At 43.0% G+C, this 20,429-nt stretch overlaps 2 protein-coding genes across 3 annotated transcripts; both read right to left on the bottom strand.

Moving 5' to 3' along the window:
- Positions 1 to 1,839: 1,839 nt before the first annotated feature.
- On the bottom strand, positions 1,840 to 8,253 carry LOC107737995 (GTPase IMAP family member 8-like). The gene is made up of 5 exons (XM_016549652.1): positions 7,749 to 8,253; positions 6,450 to 6,729; positions 5,487 to 5,555; positions 4,854 to 5,089; positions 1,840 to 2,663 (listed from the first exon to the last, which is right to left on the bottom strand). The coding sequence occupies exons 1-5, from the start codon at positions 8,223 to 8,225 to the stop codon at positions 1,953 to 1,955; spliced, it is 1,773 nt and encodes a 590-aa protein (XP_016405138.1). The 5' UTR covers positions 8,226 to 8,253; the 3' UTR covers positions 1,840 to 1,952.
- Positions 8,254 to 9,403: 1,150 nt separating this feature from the next.
- On the bottom strand, positions 9,404 to 17,683 carry LOC107737996 (GTPase IMAP family member 6-like). 2 transcript variants are annotated; one of them, XM_016549653.1, is made up of 5 exons: positions 17,560 to 17,683; positions 13,822 to 13,930; positions 12,805 to 13,726; positions 11,125 to 11,669; positions 9,404 to 10,105 (listed from the first exon to the last, which is right to left on the bottom strand). In XM_016549653.1, exons 3-5 carry the CDS (start codon positions 12,821 to 12,823, stop codon positions 9,470 to 9,472), a joined length of 1,200 nt encoding a protein of 399 aa, XP_016405139.1. In that variant the 5' UTR covers positions 12,824 to 13,726; positions 13,822 to 13,930; positions 17,560 to 17,683; the 3' UTR covers positions 9,404 to 9,469. The 2 variants fall into 2 exon arrangements, with proteins under 2 accessions (XP_016405139.1, XP_016405140.1); XM_016549654.1 differs by lacking the exon at positions 17,560 to 17,683 and adding an exon at positions 17,093 to 17,336.
- Positions 17,684 to 20,429: the final 2,746 nt, after the last annotated feature.

Genomic DNA, 20,429 nt, shown 5'->3' with positions numbered 1-20,429 from the left:
CTGAGAATCCTGGTCCTGCAGAGGTTTGGAGCTGCTGTGAGCGGTTCTGCAGTGTTGTTATTCAGCTCAAGTCAGTTTAATGTGGATTCGGTTCAGTTTATAACCTGTGAAGCAGCTCTACAGAAGACAACAGTTCTCCAGCGTAACTCAGTCCATGCAGTCATATCGATATATAACTTCAGACCCCAGCTAATGTACTACTGGAACGCTTCAAACTACATCTACTGATTTGTCACCATAGTAAGTCTTGAAAATATTTTGTATATCCAACAGCCGTTTAGTTTTTCTGGCGTTCTAGTTTTTTTTTTTCATAAAATAAGGGAAGTTTTAATTTATTTTTTAGGATTCCTGTGATGGAGAACTTCAGGATGAAGACTGACTTTGCTGTTGTCTGATTGTATTAGTATTTTTTTCCCCACATACATCTTATGGCACTGATCAGAATAATGTTTTAACATTTTAACAACCTCTTCCTTCGATCAGGGCACAGTGGCCCATCCATGCATGCTCTGACCTGCTTGTGCTGTGTTTGCAGGCTGCAGTGGAAACAGACTCGCTCTCATTCAGAGCTGCGGTCACTAATGTTTGCAGCACATCTTTGGGGAAGCTCTCGCAGACACAGAAAAGTCTCGTGCTTCAGCCGGGACAGGACACATTCATATTTCTTTGAAAGATACAGTTCTGTTTATTATATATTTAAATCTTTATATGGTGTTAATATCACTTGTTTACATTAACAGTTTTATGAAAATATAAATATTGCCCAGTCAGTCTGGAACATGTATAATGATAAATTATGAACTGTGTCCCTTTATTCCTTTCAAGAACAGAAAATGTTATTTTTTTTGGTGCACATAAATGTATGGTTACACAACTGAAAAATGCAATGAACAGACAAGGGGCCTCATTTATAAAATGTTGCGCAGAAACCATCCTAAATTTGATCTTGCGATCATCTCTCAAATATGCATACGTGTGATTCATAAAATGAATGTACGCATCTTTCAGATGTGAAATCTATGAGTCACAAATGATCTTGAACTTGCGCGCAACAATGGTTTCAGCACTCTGCTTGTAAACAGCTCATAATGTCATTAACATATAAAAGATCCCCAGTCATCGTCCAAATTCTTTAATTTACAACAGCTTACATTTCCAAAAACCTGCAGTACTCCGACAAGAACAAGTGTGTGTGCTCAGACCCTGACGTGACGCTACGCACTTTTCCACGTCAAAGACAGTTTTTACTAATATGAGCGCTGGCGTGGATTTAAGCACACACACATACACACCAAGATCAAATCTGAGCAACGCACACTTTATAAATGAGGCCCTCAGAGTTGAAACGATTTGTTCTTGTGTTCATGAAACTGTTGGTGAAGAATCAGAGCGATCTGGAAACATTTAAACTCGAGACCCAAAAGATGAAGATACTGTAATATACCACACATATGTGACGCTGCAGCACAAAAGCAGTCATAAGCAGCACAGGTATATTTGTAGCAATAGCCAACAATACATTGTATGGGTCAAAATTATACATTTTTTAAATGCCAAAAATCATTAGGATATTAAGTAAAGATCATGCTCCATGAAGATATTTTGTAAATTTCCTACCGTAAATATATCAAAACTTAATGTTTGATTAGTAATATGCATTGCTAAGAACTTCATTTGGACATTTTCTCAATATTTAGATTTGTTTTGCACCCTCAGATCCCAGATTTTCAAATAGTTGTATCTCAGCCAAATATTGTCCTATCCTAACAAACCATACATCAATGGAAAGATTATTTATTCAGCTTTCAGATGATGCATAAATCTCAATTTCCAAAATTGACCCTTATGACTAGTTTTGTGCTCCAGGGTCACATGTAATATTGAGTTTGCACAGACTGACATGATACAAGAAACAACAACCGAGGGAATTATTTTCCAGTTCACAGTGTCTCTTACTCTGTTTTCTGTTTGTTGAGTCTCCGTCTCCCGACCTCGGTGAGCACAGAGCCCAGCACGGCTCCGACAGCGCCTCCTACAGCTCCTGCGAGGAACACACCGAGCGCCACTCCCGTCAGAGCCCCGGCGGCCAGCAGCTTCGGCACGCGTCCGGCGCAGCGGCTCGTCGTCTGCCACACGGAGCGGAGCGGAGCCGGAGCCGAAGCCGGAGCTTCCTCCTCTTCCTCCTTCAGAGCGTGCAGAGAGCGGTCTCTGTCTCTCGGGATCTGGTTCTGCTGGAAGAGCGAGGCACTGTAGAAGTCTCCTCCGCTCTCCCTCACCGTCTGCTGCACCTTCTCCAGCAGCTCCTTCGCTCCGCCGCTCTGCAGGACGTGATAGCGATCGCCGCATCTCTGCACCAGCTCCAGCATCTCCGGCCGCCGGGAGGTGATGTACGCCTCCACCTGCTCCACCTCCGCTGCGTCCGGCAGCAGCTCCGAGCGCGTGAAGAGGACGATCGTGTGCCGGCGGACAGCGTCCGGTCCGAATGCACCCTCCAGCGCGCTCAGGGCTGACAGCTCGGAACGAGCGGGACGGTCAACGGGGACGCAGAGCAGGAACGCATGAGGGCCCGGGGCCAACAGGGCTACACATGAGGAGATCTGAGCTTTCACCTCCTCAGGAGATCTCTCCGACTGAAACCAGTCCGGCGTATCCACCACTGACACCTGACGGAGACAGAAACGAGGCTCGATCACGTGTGTCCTTCAAACACACAGTCACTCAGCTTCAGAACTTAAAGGGGTCATCGGATGCCCATTTTCCACAAGGTGGTATGATACTCCAGGGTCTTAATGAAAGTCTGTAACATACTTTGGTTAAAATTTCTCAATGGTAGTGTAAAACAACACCCTTTTTACCCTGTCAAAAACAGCTCTGTTCACAGCGACCTGTTTCGGTGTATGTCCCTTTAAACGCTAATGAGCTCTGCTGACCCGGCCCCTCTCTTCTGTTAAATTCACCATTCATATTCATGCAGTTAAAACTGCTCAAAAACTATTTAAAATACATTTATAAATGACTTCATTATTTAGTCAAAACACCTTTATTAACCCTCTACAAAAGCAACCTTAATGTAGTGTACTGGACGCGACGAAGTGATCGTTGCAAATCATCAGTTTACTGTCGGGGATTTGTCATGCCGTGCCGCATCCAGTGTAGACAGCTTCACTGATTATAATGAGTTCTACAGTATTTTGTCACGCCGCTCACGTCCGGTGTGAGACTGTTAAAGTGCCCCTATTATGGATTTTTGAAAATGACCTTTCATGCAGTGTGTAACAGCTCTAAGTGAATGAAAACATCCTGCAAAGTTTTAAATCTGAAAGTGCACCGTGTATAAAGTTATTGTCTCTCAAAAGAAAGAGTGGACTCTGAATCATTGAAACCAGTCGTTTTTAAAACGAATCTCAAGCCGTTTCATCTTGACGTCAATATGAGACCTTAGCATATTGCCAACCCACTTGTTGGTCTTTTCGTGTTGGTCTGAATAAAAATGCAAATTCATTCTTTGCCACTAGCACTGCGCTCACAAACGCTGCTTTATCAGGCTTTACAGGCGAGATCCAATCGACCAATCACCGCAGATTAGCGTCACGCAAAGCAGGGGTTTGGAAAAATGAATCGTTGAGCGAATCGTTTGGGAGTCGTTGAGCAAGTAAGGAAAAAATAAATGCATATTATAAGACCATGAAAGTGTTTTTTGACCTTGCATGCATGTCAACCTGTTGTTGGGGACTCCCAAAACCAAAATATGAACCTTTCATTACCCCATACCGAATTTTGCATCCGATGTCCCCTTTAGGTTTGGTAGAAATAAAGCTGTTCTCATCACATATAACACATCAGTCAGTAGCTATGTTTCCATCACTCTGTTTTTATGCACATTTTGAAGTATCGCATCAGAAACTACGGAAATGCCAAATTAAAAAAAACAAACCCTTAATTCACAAAAAAAAAACATTAGGGCTTCATTAGTTAACATTAGTTAATTCATTAGTTAACATAAACTGCCAATGAAAAATTCTTCTAAACGTTCATTAATCTTTGGAAATTCCAATATTTAATAACACATTGTTAAAAATAAAAGTAGCAACTGTGTTATTTAATGAGCTAACATGAACTAAGAGTATTTTTATTTTGAACAAAGATTAATAACTTCTGTAGCAAATGTAGATATTGCGCATTGTGAATATTAATGCATTAACTAAGGTTAACTAAAGAGATCTTATTGTAAAGTGATACTTATTGGTCTTTATAATTCTTTTGCACTTTAATCTGTGTACAATTTTTAACTTTATACATTTTTTGTGTATTGCTTTATTGTATTTAAATGTTCAGTTATTTTTGTTATAAGAAAAATGTTATTAAACCTGTATTATGACAACACTTTTTTGCAACTAAATTTCAATACCGTGATAGAAGCATTAGCAATTAATCGCAACATGAAAATTTGATACTGGCATATCCCTAATAACAGCCTCCCAGAACTGTCTTACACAACTGTTGATAGATTAAAAATCATAACAATCCCATAGACTTACATTGACGGAATGTTCAGATGAGCCAAGACTATTCAAACTGCAACTGTGAAAGCAATGACCGCATTTATTGTTTCGTCGTAATTTAGGTTATTAGACATGAAAATGAATATATTCAGTGGCTTCTCTCACTTTCCTCAGTGATATTTAGTGCCAGTTCATCGGGAAGTGACAGTTCTGCTCTCTTTGACACGTTGGATGGTGCTTTGTTCGCAAATGTTTTATGCGATATTCCAATTTTGCGGATAAGTTAAATGTGCATCTTTGGATGGAAACACAGCTAATGACGTGTTCAGTGGAGAGCTGCGAGACACTGACCCGCGTGTCCTCCGCGAGCGCTCGGGCCTTCACACACCGCTGAGAGTCCTCCGTCAGAAACTCCTCACGACCCAGAATAATGTTCCCAGCCGCACTCTTCCCAGAACCACGCCGACCCAGCAGAACCAGCCTCAGCTCAGGCAGAGAAGAGTCGTCCAGACGATCAGAGCAGGAATAGGATGATACACCAGAGAGAGTTTCACTGCCATCCCAAGCCTCGTTGAAACTGTGATGGACTAGAAGGAGAAACATAAGCAAGTGCATCAGTGCCAGCACACGCTCACAGTCTTCACAAACTGATTAGTGTCCTGTGGATTCTAGCTCCAACACACTCGCCTGGAGGTAATCCTGGAGACCTTGCTTAGCTGGCTCAGGTGTGTTTAGTTAGTGTCGGAGCTAAACTCTGCAGGACTGAGGCCCTCCAGGAACAGATTAGTGTGCAGTGTTTGAGCTCCTGCCATCAATCTGACTTGTTGAGGTTATGGTTAGTCTTACTGTTTCCTAACCCTAACCCTAAAATGATCAGATGATCAACTTTCACCTGCTGCACCATATAATCTATATATAATCCCACAGATGCACGCCGAGCCAGAAGATCACAGAGATGGCAGATAGGACAAATCATAAACCTACTGATGTTGCTGAAGCTCTGGCTGTTCTGGACCTCTGGCACCTCCATCATCTGACTGAGAATAGCTCCCTCTAGAGTTACACACACATATAACAGAATCAGTTTAAACATACCATTCTCTCGCCTTCCAATGGGATTCATGTCAAACGTCACCTGACCAAACCGCAAAACAGATCTCGTTGCATACACTATTAACAGCAGAACTAACGGCAAATTAATAAAACAGATCGTTTCGGTGCTTGATTCTGATTGGCTGAGCTGCGTTCGAAGCTGTTGTAAATGACTCTACAAAGTAACATACACCTTTGTTTACGTTTGTCTGTTGCTCGGCAACCACTTTGTAGCAACCACAACTGTTTCTGAGGAGCTACATTGTTTGGTGGAAGAATACTGTTTTTATTCATATCATTACACTTTATTTGCTCTGTTTTATTTTGTGAAACCTTGCTACGTATATGGAATAACCGTTTTATAAAAGCAATAAGCCCCGTGAAGCCGTGGTTTACAGTGAATTTATAACAGCTAACGTAACTAACAACGCCCCTTAGCTGTTATAAATTCACTGTAAACCACGGCTTCTTGGGGCTTATTGCTTTAATCTGTGGATTTTTAAGGTTTATAGTCTTTGGTATCTTTTTTGAGTAAAACAGCTCTATATTTAACGAAGGAAGCATGCACAATGGTCTGAAGTGATGTGACCTGTTTGACAGAACACACAGTTTTTTTGTGCATAACCACAATTAGCAGCAACACGTCTCTCAGCTTTAATATTTGCATGATTAGTTTGATTAGATCAGGCGTGTCCAGTCCTGCTCCTCGAGGGCAGATCAGATCCTGATCAGCTGGTTCAGGTGTGTTTAACTGGAGCTGCAGTGAACTCTGGCCTCCAGGAACAGGATTGGACACTTCTGGATCAGCTGAAGGACTTTCATGTGTTCGTTCAGTCATCCGGTTGGTTTCAGCACCTTTGTTGAGTGTGAAGCTCGGGCTTCTCTCCAGCGGTGTGTGTCGGGAGTGTGTTTCCTCACACTCGCGCTGCTGCGACTGAAGCCCGTTGATCAGGCGTCTCTCAGTCATTACATCACTTCCTGTTTCTCCAAACGTATTGATTTGTGTTTGTTTTCCTCCGTTCCACACCGTGCCTCTGGTTGCACTGAGCTTCATCTCTGTTTTCTCCTGCTCTGTGACGTGTCTCCCGTGTGTTTCCAGGTGAAATCCTCCGTTCCTCTGGAGCATCTGCTCCACCTGAGACACAGGGAACTAGTTAAACATTAGCCAAAATCCTGACAAATTCCTATAAGACTGCAAAAAAACATTTTCTTGCTTAGTATGTTTGTCTTATTTTCTAGTATAAATATCTAAACATTCTTGAATCGAAATGCATTTACTTGACAAGTAAAATGACTTCAGATATTAAGTCTTGTTTTTTTTTTAAATGTTCAAAATTTTGTACGTTTTTGCTTAAAACAAGCACAAACATCTGTTAATAATGAGGTAAGACTAGTCGTGATTGAAAGGCAAAACAAGATTATTTTTCTTGCCTCATTGTCAGATAATTTAGCTTATCATAATTTGTATATTTTTTTCAGAAAATGACATAATATAGTAATTAATTTACTTGTGAAGTAAATTCATCTTGATTCAAGAATTTTTTAGATATTTACATTAGAAAACAAGACAAAAATACTAAGAAACTCATTTTTTGGTAGTGTCAAACTGGACTTTGTCAAGCAAACTCATCCCATCCAAATCAGTCTGAATTGTAAGATCAAAAGTCCATTCTTTTTTTATATAAATGCATTCAATACAGTAATCCCTCCATCGCTCATGGAGTCTCGTGAAAAAACACCACTGAGTCAAGAGTCTGAGAGCAAATGTTCGTGGTCCTGGAATGATTAGGCTCTGATTATATTACCTGGTCTGAGCTCTGGTGAAAGGATGAAAGATCAGAGCTGAACACCAAATCAGACCAGAGCTGCATTTCTCAAAAGCACCAGTAGATTGTGAAGCCCGTTGGTATCAGTGGTTTCTGAGATCTCCGTAGGCTTATGATGCTTTTGAGATGCACAGCTCAGGCGTGTCCAGTTCGCTCCTCGAGGGCCACGTTCCTGCAGAGTTCGGCTCAAACAAGACCTTGGTTAGCTGCTTCAGCTCTTTTAAACTCTGCTGGAAAGACTTCCTCTAGGAGCAGGACTGGAATAGCTAAACGAGTAGCTGTGAACGACAAACTATCATCTTCCAGTCGCTGACCGCTGTCTCCTCACCTTATCCAGCAGAGCGAGGACCTGCTGTCTGTCGTCAGGTCTGCGGTTACTGATCACGTGGCAGCGGCCGTGACACCTCCTCACCACCTCCTGCAGCCCCGCCTCCTTCCCGAGGTACTCCTCCAGACCGCGGCCCATCAGGTATTCTCCACAGGTGAGCAGCACCAGCGTGTGACCCAGCACCGACGGCCCAAACATGTGCTCCAGCTGATCCGGGATGCGCCGCTCCATCTCCGTGAACTCCCCGATGGGAATGAGGATGAGGAAGACGCAGGGCCCGGGAACGCTGGAGCTGAGGAACCGCCGGGTCTCCTCCTGGATGTCAGCCTCCACCTCCTTGCCCCGCCAGTACCAGCGAGGGGTTTCCACGATGCTCAGCCGCCAGCCCGCCGACAGTCCTCGTCGTATCTGACTCACACGGGACGAGGCCGAGGGGCCCGGAGCAGAACTCTGACCCAGCAGGGTGTCCGCTGTCATGGTCTTCCCACAGCCGATGCTGCCCACCAGAACCAAATTTTCTTACTTCGTATTCTTGTCTTGTTTTCTAGTATAAATATCCAAACATTCTTGAATCAAGATGCATTTACTTGAAAAGTGAAATGACTTAAGATATCAAGTCTTGTTCTCTAAAAAAACATCACAATTTTAAGTTTTTTGCTTAAAACGAGCAAAAATGTCTGTCAATGGGGTAAGAAAAAAATCTTAATTCAAAGGCTAAACAAGATTATTTTTCTTTCCCCATTTGCAGATAGTTTTGCTTGTTTTAAGCAAAAACTAATAAAATTGACAATTTTTTCAGAAAACAAGACATAATCTCAAGTCATTTCACTTGTAAAATAAATGCATCTTGATTCAAGAATTTTTTATATATTTATACTAGAAAACGACAAAAATACTAAGAAAATCATTTTGTGCAGTGTACTTAAAATATTTGATGAAAAACAAACTTAGAAACAAAAACAAACAAACAAACAAATAGAAAGGTTGCCTTAGTAACTAGCTGAAATAAGTACAAAAATTACTAAAACTGAAATAAATTTAATAAATAAAGGTAATAAGTTCTTAAAATATTAGATGAAAACCTAAACAAATTATAAATGTTGCCCTAACGAACTTAAATAGTTTAAAATATGAATACAATTTGAAATACTAAAATGACTAAAAATGAAATGAAAATAAAGCTAAACAGAATTATTTTTTTAAATATGATTATAAAATTTATTATTATTATTTATTTATTATTTTTTTAAGGGGGCTTAAAAACATGACCATATGAAATAAAGAAATTGCAACAATTTTCTTCTATACGGACTTGTGCACAACCCTATTTGTATATAATATATATATATTTATAAAACGGATAGTTCCGGTCCTTGATTCTGATTGGTTGAGCCGCGTTTGAAGCTGTTGTAAATTACACTACAAACATACATGTTGCTCGGCAACCACTTTGTTGGAACCACAACTGTTTCTGAGGAACTACATTGTTTGGTGGAAGAATACTGTTTTTATTAATATCATTACACTTTATTTGCTCTGTTTTATTTTGTGAAACCTTGCTACGTATATGGAATAACCGTTTTATAAAAGCAATAAGCCCCGTGAAGCCGTGGTTTACAGTGAATTTATAACAGCTAACGTAACTAACAACGCCCCTTAGCTGTTATAAATTCACTGTAAACCACGGCTTCTTGGGGCTTATTGCTTTAATCTGTGGATTTTTAAGGTTTATAGTCTTTGGTATCTTTTTTGAGTAAAACAGCTCTATATTTAACGAAGGAAGCATGCACAATGGTCTGAAGTGATGTGACCTGTTTGACAGAACACACAGTTTTTTTGTGCATAACCACAATTAGCAGCAACACGTCTCTCAGCTTTAATATTTGCATGATTAGTTTGATTAGATCAGGCGTGTCCAGTCCTGCTCCTCGAGGGCAGATCAGATCCTGATCAGCTGGTTCAGGTGTGTTTAACTGGAGCTGCAGTGAACTCTGGCCTCCAGGAACAGGATTGGACACTTCTGGATCAGCTGAAGGACTTTCATGTGTTCGTTCAGTCATCCGGTTGGTTTCAGCACCTTTGTTGAGTGTGAAGCTCGGGCTTCTCTCCAGCGGTGTGTGTCGGGAGTGTGTTTCCTCACACTCGCGCTGCTGCGACTGAAGCCCGTTGATCAGGCGTCTCTCAGTCATTACATCACTTCCTGTTTCTCCAAACGTATTGATTTGTGTTTGTTTTCCTCCGTTCCACACCGTGCCTCTGGTTGCACTGAGCTTCATCTCTGTTTTCTCCTGCTCTGTGACGTGTCTCCCGTGTGTTTCCAGGTGAAATCCTCCGTTCCTCTGGAGCATCTGCTCCACCTGAGACACAGGGAACTAGTTAAACATTAGCCAAAATCCTGACAAATTCCTATAAGACTGCAAAAAAACATTTTCTTGCTTAGTATGTTTGTCTTATTTTCTAGTATAAATATCTAAACATTCTTGAATCGAAATGCATTTACTTGACAAGTAAAATGACTTCAGATATTAAGTCTTGTTTTTTTTTTAAATGTTCAAAATTTTGTACGTTTTTGCTTAAAACAAGCACAAACATCTGTTAATAATGAGGTAAGACTAGTCGTGATTGAAAGGCAAAACAAGATTATTTTTCTTGCCTCATTGTCAGATAATTTAGCTTATCATAATTTGTATATTTTTTTCAGAAAATGACATAATATAGTAATTAATTTACTTGTGAAGTAAATTCATCTTGATTCAAGAATTTTTTAGATATTTACATTAGAAAACAAGACAAAAATACTAAGAAACTCATTTTTTGGTAGTGTCAAACTGGACTTTGTCAAGCAAACTCATCCCATCCAAATCAGTCTGAATTGTAAGATCAAAAGTCCATTCTTTTTTTATATAAATGCATTCAATACAGTAATCCCTCCATCGCTCATGGAGTCTCGTGAAAAAACACCACTGAGTCAAGAGTCTGAGAGCAAATGTTCGTGGTCCTGGAATGATTAGGCTCTGATTATATTACCTGGTCTGAGCTCTGGTGAAAGGATGAAAGATCAGAGCTGAACACCAAATCAGACCAGAGCTGCATTTCTCAAAAGCACCAGTAGATTGTGAAGCCCGTTGGTGTCAGTGGTTTCTGAGATCTCCGTAGGCTTATGATGCTTTTGAGATGCACAGCTCAGGCGTGTCCAGTTCGCTCCTCGAGGGCCACGTTCCTGCAGAGTTCGGCTCAAACAAGACCTTGGTTAGCTGCTTCAGCTCTTTTAAACTCTGCTGGAAAGACTTCCTCTAGGAGCAGGACTGGAATAGCTAAACGAGTAGCTGTGAACGACAAACTATCATCTTCCAGTCGCTGACCGCTGTCTCCTCACCTTATCCAGCAGAGCGAGGACCTGCTGTCTGTCGTCAGGTCTGCGGTTACTGATCACGTGGCAGCGGCCGTGACACCTCCTCCCCACCTCCTGCAGCCCCGCCTCCTTCCCGAGGTACTCCTCCAGACCGCGGCCCATCAGGTATTCTCCACAGGTGAGCAGCACCAGCGTGTGACCCAGCACCGACGGCCCAAACATGCGCTCCAGCTGATCCGGGATGCGCCGCTCCACCTCCGTGAACTCCCCGATGGGAATGAGGATGAGGAGGACGAAGGGCCCGGGAGCGCTGGAGCCCAGGAACCGCCGGGTCTCCTCCTGGATGTGGGCCTCCAGCTCCTGACCGCACCAGTACCAGCGAGGGGTCTCCACGATGCTCAGCCGCCGGCCCCCCGACAGTCCGCTCCGGATCTGAGTCACGCGGGACGAGGCCGAGGGGCCCGGGGCCGAGCTCTGACCCAGCAGGGTGTCCGCTGTCATGGTCTTCCCACAGCCGATGCTGCCCACCAGAACCAAACACAGCTCGGAGCGGGAACGGCCAGAGCCGACTGAAACACAGAACCAGACACTAATAAGCAGAGCTGGGAAGGATACTTTGGAAATGTAACAGGTTACAGATTACAATTTAGCCTATTTAAAGTGTAAATTTTTCTTTTATGCCAAAAATCATTAGGATATTAAGTAAAGATCATGTTCCATGAAGACATTTTGAAAATTTCCTACCGTAAATATATCAAAACTTAACTTTTGATTAGTAATATGCATTGCTAAGAACTTCATTTGAACAACTTTAAAGATGATTTTCTCAATATTTAGATTTTTTGCAGATTTTCAAATAGTTGTATCTCAGCCAAATATTATCCTAGCCTAACAAACCGTACATCAGTGGAAAGATTATTTATTCAGCTTTCAGATGATGCATATATCTCAATTTCAAAAAATTGACCCTTATGACTGGTTTTGTGCTCCAGGGTCACATTTTCACAAGTAACTGTGATTTACAGATTACAGTTACATTTATTTTGAAATTAAATCACGTAACTCCATGACATGCAACTAGTTACTTCCCAACACTGCTAATAAACACAAAACCAGACTCTATGAACTCATTCATCCGTCGCAACTGCTTTGAGCCGTAGACGTGTAATAACTCTGCCGACACTGATCGATGACATCACAGAGAGTCAAAGCTTCAGTAGTGACGTCACAGACAGCAGACCGACACTTTTAACAAACTTCAAGAGCCTCCAGAAACTGAGAAACATCTGGAACTACGATAACTTAATACATTTCTGGGGTTTCAGCACCTCATCCATTTTTAGACTTCAGACTTTTAGTTTCAGACTCTATTTTGAGTTTCATGTGATTAATATCTCTTTGTCTTCAAGCATTCCTGTAGTATGCGAGACACCTGTTAGTCCAGTTACGCAGCATTCAGCAGACCACTCTCTCTCTCTCACACACACACACACACACATCAGTAACAGAAAATATAACTTCAACAGAGTAAATAATTAAACTAGTCTAGTGTGTGTGTGTTTCTCCTCACTGTCACGAACATGCCATGTTTAATAAAATGACTAATTTAATGAAATGTGAAATTTAGAGTCAATTACAAGCCCTTGCTGTGCTGCAGGAGAACATGAAGATGTGAGGAAGAGTGTGGTGATCCGACAGTCTTACCCTGATCAGAGGAATCCATGTGTGTCCGTCTCTCTCTGCTGATCTGAGTGGGAAGCGTCTCTGTGTGTGTCCTCTCGTGTCAGAGACGTGTCACACCTCTTGTCTTGTGTGTGAATCACAGCGATGCAGCCGCACCCAGACCCACCAAACCTGCATCAGCCGCTCACACGACTCTGAACCCAGCCTAGACTGGTTCGATGGTGTTCAGTTGTTAAGGTTTGTGGCCCTGGGCAGCTGAGAAGTGCTCAAAACCCCTCTAAACCTGAGAGCAGAGCAGGCTTTTCAGCAGGACAGGAGGACTTGCTGTTTCTACAAAGCTCAACTTCTTACTTTCACATCCAGAGACTCCATGAGTTGAGTTTTATCTAGTTTTTGAGCGCAGAAACAATCTAGTGTCTAACCTCAAGCTCACAGATGCGTCAAGTCTCTTTAAACAGAGCATCTGTGACATTAAACCGGATGTGTTTTTATTCAGGAAGAGTTAGGGTTAACTTTGAATTAACTCGCCCGGTGAGATTCTCTGCATCAGGACTAGAGAAGAAACTCCTGCTGATGTCTGTAACGCTGAGAACGCTTCACACTGAATCATTTCTGAAAGCCCACTTTATATTCTCAAACCCAAAATATTCCAACTACAAAACCCACGGCCCACTCCAGAGTTAAAAGAACATACTAAAATGGATTTTATTGAGGAAAAACAACAGAAATACAAAATCAACATTAGATCAGATAAAACTGGAGCGCAGGTTTGAGAAGCATGTTAAAAGTTGAAGTGTCTGTGAGTTGCAGTGCAAAACTGCGCCAGTCGTAAAGTCTTTAGTGGATGTTTGATCAGACGCTGAGGAGCAGCTGGCAGCAGCATCGGGACACGAGTCCTTCACAGACCCGGCATCACGTATGCGATGTTGTCCAGAGTGTTTGACTGACCACAGACACACACAGAGAGCAAATCATTTCTGGTGCTGATGTTAGTGATGATACTGATGTTTAAGTGTTAAAGCTGTGGAGGGTCAGTACCAGCACATGATGTGGACAGCCGTTGAGTTCTGAGACAGGCCAGCGGACCCAGAGCACACAACACCGAGTCCAGCAGAACCGACAGAGAGCCGGAGACCGTCACCATCCCCTGAAACACACACACACACACACACACACAGAGACACACACACACACACAGACAGACACACACACACACACACACACAGAGACAGACACACACACACACACACACAGAGACAGACACACACACACACACACACAGAGACAGACACACACACACACACACACAGAGACAGACACACACACACACACACACAGAGACAGACACACACACACACACACACAGAGACAGACACACACACACACACACACAGAGACAGACACACACACACACACACACAGAGACAGACACACACACACACACACACAGAGACAGACACACACACACACACACACAGAGACAGACACACACACACACACACACAGAGACAGACACACACACACACACACACAGAGACAGACACACACACACACACACACAGAGACAGACACACACACACACACACACAGAGACAGACACACACACACACACACACAGAGACAGACACACACACACACACACACAGAGACAGACACACACACACACACACACAGAGACAGACACACACACACACACACACAGAGACAGACACACACACACACACACACAGAGACAGACACACACACACACACACACAGAGACAGACACACACACACACACACACAGAGACAGACACACACACACACACACACAGAGACAGACACACACACACACACACACAGAGACAGACACACACACACACACACACAGAGACAGACACACACACACACACACACAGAGACAGACACACACACACACACACACAGAGACAGACACACACACACACACACACAGAGACAGACACACACACACACACACACAGAGACAGACACACACACACACACACACAGAGACAGACACACACACACACACACACAGAGACAGACACACACACACACACACACAGAGACAGACACACACACACACACACACAGAGACAGACACACACACACACACACACAGAGACAGACACACACACACACACACACAGAGACAGACACACACACACACACACACAGAGACAGACACACACACACACACACACAGAGACAGACACACACACACACACACACAGAGACAGACACACACACACACACACACAGAGACAGACACACACACACACACACACAGAGACAGACACACACACACACACACACAGAGACAGACACACACACACACACACACAGAGACAGACACACACACACACACACACAGAGACAGACACACACACACACACACACAGAGACAGACACACACACACACACACACAGAGACAGACACACACACACACACACACAGAGACAGACACACACACACACACACACAGAGACAGACACACACACACACACACACAGAGACAGACACACACACACACACACACAGAGACAGACACACACACACACACACACAGAGACAGACACACACACACACACACACAGAGACAGACACACACACACACACACACAGAGACAGACACACACACACACACACACAGAGACAGACACACACACACACACACACAGAGACAGACACACACACACACACACACAGAGACAGACACACACACACACACACACAGAGACAGACACACACACACACACACACAGAGACAGACACACACACACACACACACAGAGACAGACACACACACACACACACACAGAGACAGACACACACACACACACACACAGAGACAGACACACACACACACACACACAGAGACAGACACACACACACACACACACAGAGACAGACACACACACACACACACACAGAGACAGACACACACACACACACACACAGAGACAGACACACACACACACACACACAGAGACAGACACACACACACACACACACAGAGACAGACACACACACACACACACACAGAGACAGACACACACACACACACACACAGAGACAGACACACACACACACACACACAGAGACAGACACACACACACACACACACAGAGACAGACACACACACACACACACACAGAGACAGACACACACACACACACACACAGAGACAGACACACACACACACACACACAGAGACAGACACACACACACACACACACAGAGACAGACACACACACACACACACACAGAGACAGACACACACACACACACACACAGAGACAGACACACACACACACACACACAGAGACAGACACACACACACACACACACAGAGACAGACACACACACACACACACACAGAGACAGACACACACACACACACACACAGAGACAGACACACACACACACACACACAGAGACAGACACACACACACACACACACAGAGACAGACACACACACACACACACACAGAGACAGACACACACACACACACACACAGAGACAGACACACACACACACACACACAGAGACAGACACACACACACACACACACAGAGACAGACACACACACACACACACACAGAGACAGACACACACACACACACACACAGAGACAGACACACACACACACACACACAGAGACAGACACACACACACACACACACAGAGACAGACACACACACACACACACACAGAGACAGACACACACACACACACACACAGAGACAGACACACACACACACACACACAGAGACAGACACACACACACACACACACAGAGACAGACACACACACACACACACACAGAGACAGACACACACACACACACACACAGAGACAGACACACACACACACACACACAGAGACAGACACACACACACACACACACAGAGACAGACACACACACACACACACACAGAGACAGACACACACACACACACACACAGAGACAGACACACACACACACACACACAGAGACAGACACACACACACACACACACAGAGACAGACACACACACACACACACACAGAGACAGACACACACACACACACACACAGAGACAGACACACACACACACACACACAGAGACAGACACACACACACACACACACAGAGACAGACACACACACACACACACACAGAGACAGACACACACACACACACACACACAGAGACACACACACACACACAGGCAAGAATAAGTTTGCCTGTAACACCTCACTTTCACTTTTCATAAGTTTGTGAACCCTTTGAACATGTATAGATGTCTGCAATGATTACTCACAAACTATGGTCTGATCTTCCTTTAAGATCTTCTTGGCTAAACTAATAACACAAACGACTGCACGTTTCACTCTTTCATTGAGGACAGTGAGTGATGACTGACAGGGCTGTTTGAAGGGTTCAGAAACTTCTTGCAACTGTAATTGTATTTACAACACATTGTGTTTTGGTGCGTGTCGTTGTGTATTTACATGTATGTGTCTGTGAATTTCAGTGGGTATATAAATATGTATGAACGTGCGCGTGTGTTTCAGTGTGTATTTGAGTGAGTTTGAACGTGTTTGTGTTGTTGTTGTTGTTATCTTCTATGCTAACACACTAACCGACAAAACTTATAACGTTACTAGTGATTCACAGCATATTTCAGATAAACCGAAGCGCGCTCAACTGAGAAACAAACCATTACAGACCCATACAACCGCGATAAAATGTAAGTTCATTCATTCAAACATAATTTGCGTCTATTACCTTCATCAAGTTTCAACCGTCTGCTGCCGCCATCTTGGCTCTGCGCTGCGCGGTCAGTTTCTCGAGCGTGTGACGTCATCTCGCACTCGAGCGCCTCCAGCGGACAGGCGGAACGAGCGCCGCTGCTCGACGACTTGTGAAAATGATGTATTATTTCAATAAAATACTATTTTACGAACGATTTACACTGCTCGTATTTCATGAATGAGGCATGCAACATTACCCTGAAATAACACACACAGGCGATGTACCTTACAAACAATATTCTCCTGAGCTAAATATCTGCATTTAAATATGGATCTGTTACAGAACTGTGGATTTCTCTGATAAAGCTTCAGTGACGCACTGATTTACTTTGCCGAAAAGATTCCTGCTATGTTGGGGAGAAGCCTAACTAGTTACATGTAACCTAGCTAATGGAGTTACCTAATTTAATTACAAAATTAAATGTAACTGCAATCAGTTACAGTTACTGAGAAAAAAAGTGTAATTAAATTACAGTTACCTGTAAATGATAAAATGTTAAGTATTACAAAGGGGGGGTTACATCTGGATATTTTCTCACACACACACACACACACACACACACACTCTTACTCTCTCTCTCTCTCACACACACACACACTCTTACTCTCTCTCTCTCTCACACACACACACACTCTTACTCTCTCTCTCTCTCACACACACACACACTCTTACTCTCTCTCTCTCTCACACACACACACACTCTTACTCTCTCTCTCTCTCACACACACACACACTCTTACTCTCTCTCTCTCTCACACACACACACACTCTTACTCTCTCTCTCTCTCACACACACACACACTCTTACTCTCTCTCTCTCTCACACACACACACACTCTTACTCTCTCTCTCTCTCACACACACACACACTCTTACTCTCTCTCTCTCTCACACACACACACACTCTTACTCTCTCTCTCTCTCACACACACACACACTCTTACTCTCTCTCTCTCTCACACACACACACACTCTTACTCTCTCTCTCTCTCACACACACACACACTCTTACTCTCTCTCTCTCTCACACACACACACACTCTTACTCTCTCTCTCTCTCACACACACACACACTCTTACTCTCTCTCTCTCTCACACACACACACACTCTTACTCTCTCTCTCTCTCACACACACACACACTCTTACTCTCTCTCTCTCTCACACACACACACACTCTTACTCTCTCTCTCTCTCACACACACACACACTCTTACTCTCTCTCTCTCTCACACACACACACACTCTTACTCTCTCTCTCTCTCACACACACACACACTCTTACTCTCTCTCTCTCTCACACACACACACACTCTTACTCTCTCTCTCTCTCACACACACACACACTCTTACTCTCTCTCTCTCTCACACACACACACACTCTTACTCTCTCTCTCTCTCACACACACACACACTCTTACTCTCTCTCTCTCTCACACACACACACACTCTTACTCTCTCTCTCTCTCACACACACACACACTCTTACTCTCTCTCTCTCTCACACACACACACACTCTTACTCTCTCTCTCTCTCACACACACACACACTCTTACTCTCTCTCTCTCTCACACACACACACACTCTTACTCTCTCTCTCTCTCACACACACACACACTCTTACTCTCTCTCTCTCTCACACACACACACACACACACTCTCTCTCTCTCTGACACACACACACACACACTCACACACACACACACACACACACACACACACAAACACACATGCCATTAATAATAAAAATGTGATTGTATGTTTATCATTATATAGTTCAGAATAATTCAAATGTTGAAATGTACTTACAAACACAGTCATTTTGTAACCATGTATATATGCCTTTGTGTTATTAATACTATATTTTTGTAATAAAATCTGTTTAAGGATTCATTGTTACTGAATGTTGCATTATTTCTTGGCATGGTTTTATGATCTCAAATGTAACTCATGGTTCTGGCATGTTTAGACTAATATCCAGTTTCTTATGATTACTGTATAATAGTGCATATATTCACATAGGAATTTATTCTTTTATCCACTGATTTTACTTGCCTATTTTTATTTATTTATTTTTTTACAGCCGTGTAATAAGACCTGGCTACACAAGAATAATTCCCAGTATTGTTAGTGTTTAATGTAATAGAATAGCGTTCCAATCACACCAAGGACAACAACAATAAGATTTTAACAATCATTCTAATCCACACACGGCTATAACGATAACAACACAGAGGAACAAAACTGGAATCACTTTCAAAACTATTTTGTTTCCAGCTGAGAAGCAATAAAAAGACCGACGACAGCCAATCAGAATCCATCTGACTTTAAAGACCGCGAACATTTAAAGCGACAGAGGACAAAACTGCAGATCATAAATAATACACAGAACATTAAAGTTATCGTTCTTGGTGTGAACGGCTCTTAAATCTGATTCTCCATCACATATTCTTCATATCTGCTTTGGACATGAGTTTGAGCAAATGGCACAATTTGAATATTTCAGAGAAAAAATACAAACAAACCGCATTATGTACAGATCGGCTGCTTGTGATGCTTTGTCTGATAATCACATATGAATTACTGCTACACAATATTAACGGACACAATCTGAGACAAACATGAGCATTATAGTGTCTACTTAATATGATGACATTCAGTCAGAGGTATGGTTATCATCCCACCATCAGTGTTCAATCAGTCATCCGTGTTAAACAGGCTTAACAGTTCATCCAACAACGAAAATGTGCTGATCCTCAGGTCATCCGAGATCAGGATGAGTTTGTTTCTTCATCAGGTTTGTAGAAATGTAGCACTGCATCAGTGTCTCAGCAATGGATGCT

Source organism: Sinocyclocheilus rhinocerous, unplaced genomic scaffold (assembly GCF_001515625.1).
Source record: "Sinocyclocheilus rhinocerous isolate Xijiao unplaced genomic scaffold, SAMN03320098_v1.1 scaffold2780, whole genome shotgun sequence".
NCBI classification, from domain to species: Eukaryota; Metazoa; Chordata; class Actinopteri; order Cypriniformes; family Cyprinidae; genus Sinocyclocheilus; species Sinocyclocheilus rhinocerous.
This window is presented reverse-complemented; position numbering and strand designations above follow the sequence as displayed.

What these genes read in the sequence shown, in the direction of transcription:
- LOC107737995 (XM_016549652.1), bottom strand. Translation starts at nt 8,225, where the DNA reads ATGACAGCGGACACCCTGCTGGGTCAGAGTTCTGCTCCGGGCCCCTCG. An exon ending in TCCTCGCTCTGCTGGATAAG is followed by an intron (nt 6,730 to 7,748) that starts GTGAGGAGACAG and finishes CCTGTGTCTCAG; the next exon opens with GTGGAGCAGATGCTCCAGAG. An exon ending in CCAGAGCTTCAGCAACATCA is followed by an intron (nt 5,090 to 5,486) that starts GTAGGTTTATGA and finishes TTCTCCTTCTAG; the next exon opens with TCCATCACAGTTTCAACGAG.
- LOC107737996 (XM_016549653.1), bottom strand. An exon ending in TCCTCGCTCTGCTGGATAAG is followed by an intron (nt 10,106 to 11,124) that starts GTGAGGAGACAG and finishes CCTGTGTCTCAG; the next exon opens with GTGGAGCAGATGCTCCAGAG.